This window comes from Poecilia formosa, unplaced genomic scaffold (genome assembly GCF_000485575.1).
Source record: "Poecilia formosa unplaced genomic scaffold, Poecilia_formosa-5.1.2 Scaffold38, whole genome shotgun sequence".
Lineage (NCBI taxonomy): Eukaryota > Metazoa > Chordata > Actinopteri > Cyprinodontiformes > Poeciliidae > Poecilia > Poecilia formosa.
The window spans coordinates 1,658,183-1,670,378 of record NW_006799977.1 but is presented as its reverse complement, the minus strand read 5'-3'; the positions used below and the strand labels follow the sequence as shown (position 1 = coordinate 1,670,378).

Here is a 12,196-nt window from a genome sequence, read left to right as displayed (position 1 = left end):
TGCAGCAGCAGCACTGAATTTTTCTGACACTGTTAAACAATTCAATGAGCTACCAGTCAGAGAAAAGAGTTTGAACACTTTGTAAAAGTCTGGTTTATATTTTTCATGATGCTAAATTTCTATGTGGCCGCAGACTTATAAATGGCTGCGCAGAAAGAAGTTAAATCAACTGAGCTGACCTCCATGACTCTGTGACCCTGAACTTTGAGTAGTGTTTTAGCTCCTCAGGAACTGACAAAAGACTGCACTGACTGTTTTTTATACACCAGTCTCAGACTCCACAATATGACAGCCTGCTATGCAGAGACTGGATCGGCTGCACAAAATATCTTTGAATCTTCTCTCTCTCCCAACCCATTCACCTAATTTAGCATTTTTTCCCTCCTGTTCTCTGAACTGCTTCCTGCCTAAGGGAACAACCCTGAAGGCTGCTGTTGCATATGCAAGGTCACATCTTTACCCGAGAATATGCACCTACTCTCTCACAAAAAACCAGGGGGGTATAAACTATGGATGAATCTTTGAACCTCAGAAAGGAACTTCCAGAAACCTCAAAGGTGTCTGTATACAACTTAGAACTGAAAATGTGAGAAAGACCAGGCGTAGGCAGGAAGAGAAAAATGGGGTTAAAAAACTGCGAGGAAAAGAAGTCCAATGTGCTTCTACACCGTAGGAGTTCCAACTCTCTCCTCATCGAGAATGCAAAGCCTCTTCTGCAGCAGTGTGTGAATGTGTGTGTGTGTGTGTGTGAGGGGGATGGGAGAGCAACAAATTCAACTTGTCTGGGGGAGGGAGCTGGTCTCTAAATTCTGCTGCTTGTCCCCCCAAATGCGTATTGTACCACCAGACCCCCACTCCTTTCAGCTCCTTCATTTTCAATATGGGCCCACATGGCCAAAAGATGGCCTTCGGTTTTATCGTTTCTGCTGCAACACAACCAGCAGGGCCTGCAGGAGTCTGACAGAACACACCAACAACTAGAAAACTAGAAATAGAGGTGAGAGGTGCATCAGAAAAAGAAAACTCACTTAAAAACAGTGAGTTAGCTCATACAAAAAAAACAAAAAAACAAAAAAACAGACAATTGGTTCCATAAAAATGAAATCAAATGGCTCCATATCTGGAACAAGTGTGTATAATTAAGTGTAGTTTAAAACAGTTGCTTTCAGGGTTTTTCCAAATTTTCCACGACAAACATCATACATTTGCAAAATCTTATTTTTTAGTGTTATTTTATACTTGCATTTTAAGGTAGTTCTATGATGGACTGTCGACCTGTCCAGGGTGTACCCCACCTCTCGCCCTAAATGTGTCCCTGGAGATAGGCACCAGTACCCGTCCCAACCCCTCTAGGCACAAGGGTGTAAGAAAACGGAGGGATGGATGGATTTTAAGGTAGTTTTATCTTGCCTTTAAATGTAGAATCTTCAAGAACTTCAAAGAAAATGTATGTATGTATGTATGGATGGATGGATGGAAAAAAAACAGGTCAATCGATGGATGTAGAACTAGACATATCGATGGATAGAAAAAGGAAAAATTGATTCACACTGGATGGATACAACTTTTAGGGATGAGATGTTAGTTTCCATACTTAAACAGGCCTGGAAAACACCCATTCCATAGTTTTTAAAACTGTAGGAACTCTGTTCTTCAGAACCATACATTTATAAACATAAGTAAACAACGACTCAACTTTTTATACAAATCACAGACGAAATGTTAACAAAAATCAAGGCTTTGTTGGCCCTAAATGCTGCAGAAGCATTAAACAAAATATCATATTTCTTAAGTAACCTCCCTCTGAGAAAAGTCACTGGTTTTTAGTTCTTGTGGTGGAAAATCCAAACCGGTTAGGGTCTAAAGCTCCTCACACAAGGAAATCGTCACGGCAGCCATTTTCAGTTTGACGGAAAGGAAAACATTCATGTCAGTCAAGGAAAAGCCAGACATCTGGTTTGATTAAAGTTGCTTTGGAGACTTCTGCACTGAAATGGCTCCTGTGCTGATTTGGTAATCAGGTCTCAACTTGAAATCAGTTCCGTTTTTACTACACCTAGCTATCGACAAAAAATAATTGCAACTTTCTGCTTACTCAAAAATCTACCTCCATCAGGAATTGAAGGTGAGCTGCACTGTGACCAATCAGAATAGAAACAGCGAAAGTATGGCAAACATTTTAAAAAACAAGAACTGTAAGTAAAAGTAGGGCACCTTTATAACAGAATGCAGAACATGGATACTCCCATCAGATCATCTTGTTTGATAACGAGTTGAAGTCAAAACCTCAACTGAAAACAAAGCTTGGATTGCATTTATGATTATCAAACAAGTTTCTGATAGCTGCAAGTGGCATTTTGATGCATATCAGGAAAAAGTCATCAAGAAAGTGTACTTTGCAGATAGAGAACGTTGTTTTTGTCAAATCAACCGCACTGTGATTTTATCCTAAAAAATATTCAGACGAGACAGGCGTTCTGCGTTTCGGGGAAGATCAGTTTGAGATATGAGGAAAAGAGATAAAGGGCATAAAAAAACAACATAAGCAGACAGAAAAATGTGAGAGATGGCAGGGGCTGCAAAAACACTTCAAAACCACTTTCAGTCAAGGCCAAACACAGAGGGGGCCCCTGTTTCTGCTGAGAAATGTGGGAAAAGGATCAAAAAGCGGTCGCATAAATGATCTGGCCACGTCAGGACAGAGATTTAAACCACAACAGCTGGTGCACATAGGGAGGAACATCAGTTTTGTGTTCCATTTTAACCGCAGTTCAGCAGAAACTAAACAGAGTGCAATGAGCTGTACGTATACCAACACACAATTATGATTGATAGAAATGTACTTTGCAAATGAATGCGTGGTTTCTGCAAAAATATTAATCACTTTAGGACTTGTGAAAATATTTTACATACTTATGATTTAAATACAAGACTCCTGACAAATAATTTCATGTATTTGGTGTACTTACGATGAGATGTTATGTCCAACTTCTTTCTTATTGAATCACAAACACTGGCCTTAACTGAGGCAAGGGAGTCCTGCGGTGCTTTAGATGTTCCTCTGGGTCCTATGGTGACCTGGATAAGTTCTTAAAACTGTCATTGTCCTTCAAACTTTTACACACCACTGCACTTGTGTTAGAAGGTAAATTGTTCTTGCTCCTCAAAAACTTAAGAAGGTGGAATGTCTGTGTGTCTAATCTATGTTGTCCTAGAAAGGTCCATAAAATTCAAAAGTCCCAACAAGTCACAACACAACAGCAAAGACATAAGGGATGCTAAAGCTAAAGTTCTGCTATAAGAAACAAAGCGAAAAAGGCTGTAAAAACCTGACTGCATATCATCCACTTTAGCCAGTGTCCGCATAAGCATAACGCCCATTTAGCATAACTTCTATTTTAGCAAGACGTTCCTTTAGCATAACATCCGGTTTGGCATAACTCCCATTATGGCTTTTGTTGTTGTGTTATGCCTTTTTGCTGTTGTCTTGTGGCCTTTTTGTGATTTGTTGACCCTTCGGGACCAAAGACCGTCCATTTCATGGCAGTTTCACAGAAGGATTTTGTTCAACTTTCCAATATGTGGATAAGACAACATCTTCAAACAGCCCAACATTTTAAGAAATTGAGTCTTTTTGTTCTGTTCTCATATCTTTTACTAAAGAGGTAGATGCATCAGAACCGATTCATTTAACTCAGGTTTGTTTACAAGACGAGACCTTTAAAGGATTACTATTGCAACAACACATTATCAGTAGGGTAAAACTAACCTGTGTCACGACAGTCTAATCCCAGCTCACATTCCATATTAGTGGCTGAACAATCCAACACTTGGTGAATTCTGCTTCACAATGATAGGAAGAGCCAACATCGAAGGATCAAAAAGCGACATTGCTATGAACGCTTGGCCACCCAGTTATCCTCATGGTAATCTCTACAAAGGAGATTTTATAGGTTTTCAAAGATTACAGATTTCCCAGTGGGACTCAAGGGGGAAAAAATCCTTAATTTACACCAACTATAACCGAGCACCTTAAAAGTCAAACACACACTGTGAGTAATATTTAAATTTTAGTTTGAAAAAAAAAAAAAAACACTGAAGCTTGGAGATATTCTTTTATTAGCTGCAACGGGGGAATTAAAATCTATGGCTCTGCCTAAAAACAAGGAAGTTTAAAAAAAGAAAAGTACTCCAAACAATAATAGTTATGGAAGAGAACACAGGCACAGAGATTTCAGCAAATCCTCTGAGGGCTTATAAATCACTGAGACTCATCATGATTTATAGGAGGTGTAAGACAATTTCTGCTCTCGCACTGCAGTTCAAGGATGACTAATGGGAAGCACCTGAAGCTCCGTAAACCTGAAGACACGTGAAAGCAGGTGAGACGAAAACCCAAACACCAGACAGCATTATTATTTTTTTTTGTATAAAACATCATGTACAGTTCCTTGACTTATTCAAGGTTTTTTGTTATCTAAAGGTTGTGGCCAGAAATGCATAAAGCACAAAAATTAGCCGTAAGTCTAAAAAGAAAATGGAATAGAAAGAAATTATGCTCCCAGATGAAGCAATGAGTCTGTGAATGTAAAAGTAACCTTGATAGAGCTCAGAGTCATGCAGGCAGAGCAGCAAGACGTAAGAAAGCTTTGAAGCTTTTACTGCAGAGAGCATAGCAGGAATTCTGATGCCCTGCTATATCTCCTCAAATCCCCCACCCCCGACTCTCTCCAACTGGTTCAATATAAAGGGAGGATAAAGAGCAGAGCCAGTGTTTATCCAGCTGAGGGACAATAAAAAGAAAAGTAGTAAAATGAGAAATGGAAGGTTGCTAAGAAGCTGGAGGAGGAGGAAAAAAGAGGGAAGAGGAGTGAGTGTCTGACAAATTTATTGGAACCTCTGAATTCAAGATATTGAAAACCAGTAGGAAAACCACAAGGCTCTACAGCTCTTGGATTGAACGCAAACCAGAAAAGTTACAGGCTAAACAGCATTAATGCAACATAATTTCCTCTTTTCCTTTTTCTTCTATCCATCTGAAATCATAATCAATTTTATAATTATTTTGTGCCGACTAGTTCATGGGTCAACCTGGCCCCACTTCAGATCAACATGTTGCAGTTTCATTCATACAGCTTCGTGACCATAAACAACTCAGTTTTTAGACTAATATTTAAACCTCTGTGTATATTTATTTCCCTTTGCAGTTCAGCATTCAGAATTATAGTTAAATGTTCATTAAAATGATAAATTAGTATGTAGAATTTGAAATAAATGTACAAAGCCATCTAAATTTTGTATTACATCTTATTTTTATCGATTGTAGTTCTGATCCACAGTGATTCAGGGGACCCTGATATGACAGCTTTTAACCCCAGACTCAACCATAATAGATGTCAATGACCCTCAACTGGTAGAACACATTTATTGGAGTCAGAGAGTCATATTTCCTGTCAGTAGTACATGAGTATAACAGAAAATTGCCCTAAAAACAGTTTAATTCATACCTTTCAAATGTTGTCCACCAGGACCCTTTAAAGATCCTGCCTGGATCCAGTGACTGTATGCCAACAGACAATACAACTACTATTCAAAAGGGGGCGCCCTTTTCATCAACAGCAGATGAAGAAAAAGCTTAAAATCATGACCAGAAAAAAAAAGACAAAATCTACCAACAGCTACCTGAGCTAGTCATCAAGAACGAGTTTAGCTAAAAATGGTACAAACAACTCAGATCATGATTATGTTTCTAATAAACAGATTAATTTCATACAAAACAAATAAAAGCTCATTGTTCAGAACGTTTTCAAAACTTTAAGATCTATATTGTGTATTTTAAATGAACAAGAAATTATAAATAGAAAAAAATCTGATCAGAAACAACTTTTTAATTAACTCCACAATTATGCTCCAACTGCAGGAGAGAAGTAAAATCTTTAAACAAAAAGAAGAAAACCTGCCTAGATGTGACACTCAAGAAATATGAACACTAACTAAAGCAAAGTGTCATCTGTACACCTTCACATCTTGTGGGAAACTCAGCAACAGGCTGGCCAGCCTCAGATTACACAGCTGTAAAAGAAAGAGGGGTGGAGCAGAGATGACTACAGTTACATTTTACATTCTGATTATGGGACACTCACTCAACCAAACCCCAGAAATCTTTTACGGAACTGAATCTTTAAAAACCACACTGCTTAAAAATCAAACTCCTTTTTCTACACAAAGCTGACTGAAACAAACAAAAAAAGCTTTGAGATGTAAAGTGCCTTGAGGAAAAAAAATATATATATTTTTTTATATTTTTATAGCAATAAATTCCACCACTTCTATACAAACAACCAGCAATAAAGTCAAGAATATGTGAAGTGGAAGAAAATTATAAAAGAGAAGATATTTTTCTTTAAAATATAACTTCCAGAGAAATGTAGAGTGCATTTCAGTTCAGTCCCCTTGGGTCCATATTTTGTCTTGTACAGAAAAATCAAGACTGACAATTTTTTTTAACTCTTTGCAAAAAGCTCCAGCAATCTGGATGGAGGGCACATGTGAACATCAACTGTATGGATTATATATTTAAAGCTGTTGGGAGCTTTCGTGGTGATGTCAGTTTTTATTTTACAGAGTTTTGCAGGAGGGTAATCCTTCCCGTTTCTTGTGTTTCTTGCAGAGATAGTCAGAAACTTCTAAAGTTCTCCTACAAACTCTGAGGCTTTCAGAGAACAGCTGGATTTATAGATCCAACATGTGGGCTGTAGTTCCCAAAAAAGAATTTCTGAATGAAGCCGATTGCTGTGGATTGTTTAGTAGGTAGTATACGATTTTTCAGAATTTGATTTAATATAAAAAAAATTAAACTACAACAAATTTCCTTCCACTTCAAAATGCTGCACATTATGTCGATGTATGACTAAAACCTATTGAAATTGGTTGTAGCTTGGCAAAATGTGAAAATGTTTAACAGTTATGCGTACTTTAACAAGGCACTATGTACTAATAAGCTATCTGCTCACTTTAGGAAAGTGTTGGTACCTGAGCAGAACGTAAGAATATATGACAGAAAAAGCAATACATAGCAATTTATAACTCCGGACAGCGTTGGTTATAAAAAGATAAAAGTCAGTATTGGCCTAATTTTAAGTGATATCTTTGCTCTAAAAGCCTGTTAGCCTTCATTGCTGTTCTATTTTCACACCTATTTTCACACCAGCAGCTGTAAGTAAGAAACAGCACTTCTAATTTACCATAAATCTTTCTTGCACATCACAAACAGAACCAGGAAGCTCATGGGATCAAATCCACACAGAAACTCCTCCAGTCTGATCTGGACAGCTGCTTTCTCACATGCAGCTCATGTGAGGGCAGCAGGGAGTGACTCAAAGCAAAAATTCAGTCATGTTCTTTAGTTTCAAAACATTTGGAGAAGAAGAGAAAAGAAAGAAACTCCACATAGTAAAAAAATAAATAAATACAAATTATTGAGTTTAATTGAAATCCTTAAAATGTTTGAATTCAGGATTCATCCAAACATCTAGCGGATTCCTGCAGTCTCAGAACGTTTTCCCTGCATGCATGTCTGTTATACTTGTAGCGGCACAAAACGCATCACAATCAGTCGGATCAGCTTCCAGCCGTGACAGATTCTCACAGCTTATACAACAACATGACAGCTCCGGGGAGTTTACCCTGATGCTCTGGAGTGACGCTGAATGCCGCTTTTGGTATGAATATTAAATCAGTCATAAAAGTTTAAAGTGAGACTGACAAAAGCTAAAATTACTTCTAATTAATTACATCTTTGTAGTCAACAGAACGGTTTTCCAGTCATTTGAGAGAGAGGGGAAAAAAAAAAAAACATAAGCAGCCATTAATTCTCTGCGTTTGCAGGCAGAAAAACAGGAATAATGCCGAGACAAAGCAATAGAAATAAGAGCAAGAAAGAGAGCGAGCACAAACTGGGGCTCTGGGAGGGGATGAGCAGTGACAACGGTGGATCTGCCGGGATCAGAGGAAGCCCTCAAAGCCGACTCCCGGTGCTGGGATGAAGGCGGCTCAGTGTGGAGGCAGAGGAGATGAAACGGCGTTTGGGGCCTCGGCCCCCCCGCTGCCTTGCCTCTGTGCTCCAGGCCTGTGAGCTCCTCTGCCTCTGAAGTGCAAAACACCCCTCATCCCCCTTCCCCTCCCTGAAGCAACCACCACCCCTGCACCCTGCCATTTGGTGTGTTTAAGGGACTCTGCATGGATGGACATGACAGGGTATGGATTTAAAGGTGTTCATTCTGTCTGCTTCTAATTAGTTACAACTGGAACATAAAATCCTCCTCATTAGTGGGAAGAGTTGAGGAAAATTAAATGCATCAACTTATTGGCTGAAAATCGAAATCAGGTGATTTTCCCTTGTTCGGTGGATCAATCAGCAGCCCCCCACTAGTCATTAAATGCATCAAAAATAAGAAATCCCACCATTTGCAGTCAATGAACACACCACCAAGCTATTCTCTGGTGCATTTTAGTTTTAAGTTTAGCAAAATAAATTAAAAAAAATAAATAAATCTGACAAAGGTTAGGGACACATTGCATGGATGGACATGACAGGGTATATAAATATGTAAATGGAGATAAACTTGTAAATCTCTCACTTTCTTCTCTAGAAATGGATCATCGAGTACATTTGTTCCTCTTCATGTTTTATAAAATACTTTAAATTGATCAGACTCTGGCAAACAACATGTCACGCTGTGAAGAACCCCGGAAAACCCAATACAGCAGTGCATCTCAAAGAGAAAAGAGTTAAGAAATTCCCTCTTATTCTGAAATCATTTACTTATTTGCAATTTGCTGCAAAGCAAAACCCCCAAACTAATCAGTTCAGTAGATTTTGATGCAAAATAGTGAGAATTTTCCCCTGATTCCAAAATTAAAACCTCTCTTGCTCTCAGAAACTACACTTTTTTTTTTTCATTTTGGGGCTTTTATAGTTCTTAGGGGGAAAATTTAATCTGAATAGCTATGTTACACCATAAAGGAAACTAGAAATTGGTAAAACCATAAAAAAGCAGGATTGGTGCATCTCTAAAAGCTGTCATCAACAATTGCCTGTTTAAACCAACTGTATGCAGAACTGCCTTAAAAGCAGCATTCTGTTGATCTGTTCATTCACAGAACATTTTCTGATTTTTTTTTTTACTGCAAAACAACCTTTATCTGATGTTTGTCAAACTCCAAAGGGTGTATAAGACCACATAAACCATCTGTGCTGTCAGTGATTAAAATAGATTTAAGAAATAACTGGCCCATTTCTTAACCAACTGATCGGTGCACTTCAACAATTAACACATCTACAGGAACTTTAGATGACTCTCTTGGGGGCGAAAGGCTTTATCTGTGATTTAATTATCCGCAAGAAATAAAAAGAAAACAAGGAGATTTTTACTGACTGATCTGTGAATGTTGCATTTAGAGCCCCTCCAAAAAAAAAAACAATTAAGTGCATTGCAGACACATGAATCTGCTCTGAGATACAGCCTGTTAACCTTGATTATAGGGTCCCGTCTGCACATAATTAGTTAATGTCTCCTGATGTAATTCCTTATCAAGATTTATCGGAGGACCGCGTGCTGATGCTCCACATTAATGAACCCAAACTTCAAAGCATTTCTTTCGCGCTGCAACGCCACAGCATTTTGTTTCATAACACCCCAATGTTTTTCTCGACACGATTCTTCTGTCTAGAGTATTTCAGGTGCAGGCCTCCAAGTGAGGGTCAAAACGTGAATAAAATGCAACTATTTCATTACCTGCATCGTGAAAACTCCCAGCTCCTGTGAGGACAGCTTTTTCATTTGCTCCGCCAAAACTTGCGCTTCTTCCAGGATGGAAAACTCCGTCTCGGCTCCGCAGTATCCACAAGAGAGAGCCGAGCAAATCAAAGCGAGGCGCCACGAAAAAGCCACCGAGCCGCCGCGGAGGGGAAGGTGTTTATCCCGGAAAGCAGCGCGAGTCCTCGGCGTCTGAGCCTCCGCAGTCCGCCTCGCCATGATGGCAGGAGGTTTACAGCGCTGGAGGAAACACTGCGTGTGAACTGAACTGGTGGTGGAAAACAAACAAACAAACAAACAAACAAGAACTTCAAGGGAACTTCTTTTTACAACTTTCCAGCGGAGAGTACGAGTGTGCTTTCTCCCCGGCAAGAACCTCAAGTACTCCCAGCAATGCAAACCATCGCGCCTCCTTTACGTCCCCCGAGGAGAGCGAGGGATATCCATGCGGAAAAGTAGATGTGTTTATGCTGGTTTTCCCTTTTCTTCCTTTCACAGCGTTGCTCCCTCCTCTAGTCGTCGTTCCAACTCCTGGAAGTCTGGCAAAGTGTGTGAGAGCCGGAGATTCACCACAATGGGAGTGAAAGTAGGAGGCGTGGAAACAGTAAGGAGTCCCACCGGCGCCTGGATCTCTCGATCAATGGATCAGGGGCCCGTGACGCGTTCACTGTTGCTGCGAAAAACAACAATCGAACAAACGGCTCACATGAAATTAACTCTAAACACATTAGAAAACATTTTTGTTTGTTTGTTTTGATGTAACATTTCCTTAAAAAAAAAAAAAAATTCATGTTTTGCTAACTGGATTTCCTTGTCAGAAACCGTTACTGAGCAACAAAAGCGACTACATGATTTTTGGTTTACACAACGTATTAAAACTAATTAGACTACGGCGGTCATAAACAGCTGAGCAGTAGTTTGAATTTCCTTTGCTTACGTCTCATTTTCAAAATAATGAAAATATAAACTCGCCAGCAAGGAATAATAATAAATAAAAAATGACCCGTTTTTCTCTAATTCCGACGTCCTCCACATCCAACTTCACTACCAAAATATTATTCACCCCGTGACGTCACTTGGGTTTCCGCATAAAGGTTCACATTAAATGATGAAAAATTTAACATATATATTCCTCCTCAAATTTGATTGAAAATGTAAATATTACATTAGTTCTATCTTCTATTTTAAAAGTTGAAAATATAACTATTTTTACAAATAGTTCAGACAGAAGAAACAGAAGATCCTACAGTTGCAGTGTACTATGGTTGGGCCTGCCATAAAAAAATAAAATAAAATAAAAAATACTGACCTTTTTTCTATTTTGTTTTCCCTTTGATTTTGAAGACAATACTGATAAGTTAAAATGTCAACTCATTTGTTTTTGACTGGTGTTTTGTTTTATTTGCTATAAAATGTGACTCAGATGACCATCTTTTGTTTTTTGAAGCCAATTGTAAAATAATAATAAAAAAATAACAACATGGCTCATTTATTGTCATGAGCCACAGCTCTTTGTGTTTTTGGTTCTCACTTGTGTTTGTATTCTGACCTCTCAGTTATTTTGTTATTGTTATTAGGTTCTTGCCATCACACTTTATTCATCTATGTTCAGTTCCTTATTTATTCCTGATGTTCTGCTCTTTATGGATTTTGGTTTAGGGTGTAAACAAAACAACATAATGATCACAGCATGACAAACAATATGTGAAACATTTAATCAACAAAGAACTGGAGAGCTAAATATAAACTGAACGTGTACAAAGTGTGCTTCCTAATTATCTCTTCATTCTAAAAATAACTCAAATCTTAATAAGACAAATTGTTCCTATTATTAAACAATGCAGCCCCATTCAGTTTATCATTCAAATTAGTTGAAAAGACAGTCGACAGTCACTTGTGTTTTGTGCTGCTGGCTTTACAGCAATCCCTCACACTGACAGCAGAAAGGAAGAAGTCCCTTTAGCAGGAAGAAACCTCCAGCAGAAGCAATTTACTGCTGAAATTGGTGTCCTTTCTATATTGAGGAAAGAGTTAAGAATTAATGGCAGCAGCTCCTTTAGTGGCTGTTAAACAGATAAATAGTGTGTCTGTTTTTAAGCCTAAAGGATGAATGACAGCACCATATTCTTTTAATATATATTTTTATTTCCAGGCTCTTCGTTCTATTCTATTTTTTTTTTTTATTTGATTCTAGATTTATCAAGGTCTGTTAAAACAGAGTCCACAATATTAAATCATGCACAAAGATCAGTTAGGGAAGGAAAGTGGGATTAAAAATGTTTAAATGCTTTCTTTTTAGCACATCGTTACAGAGCTGAAGACATTAAGTTTACATAAAGACTAAAGATTGCATTCTAAATTGTTCATTGTCCTTCTTC

The 12,196-nt window shown here is 38.3% G+C and overlaps 1 protein-coding gene across 1 annotated transcript in view; it reads right to left on the bottom strand.

Annotated features, from left to right (window-relative positions):
* The window catches only part of cachd1 (cache domain containing 1), an 80,825-nt gene extending 70,322 nt beyond the window's left edge, over positions 1 to 10,503 (bottom strand). Inside the window, exon 1 of the mRNA XM_007550867.2 lies at positions 9,798 to 10,503. Coding sequence (XP_007550929.1) covers positions 9,798 to 10,037 — 240 coding nt within the window. The 5' untranslated portion in view covers positions 10,038 to 10,503. The remainder of the gene's footprint in view (positions 1 to 9,797) is intronic.
* Between the last annotated feature and the right edge of the window lie 1,693 nt (positions 10,504 to 12,196).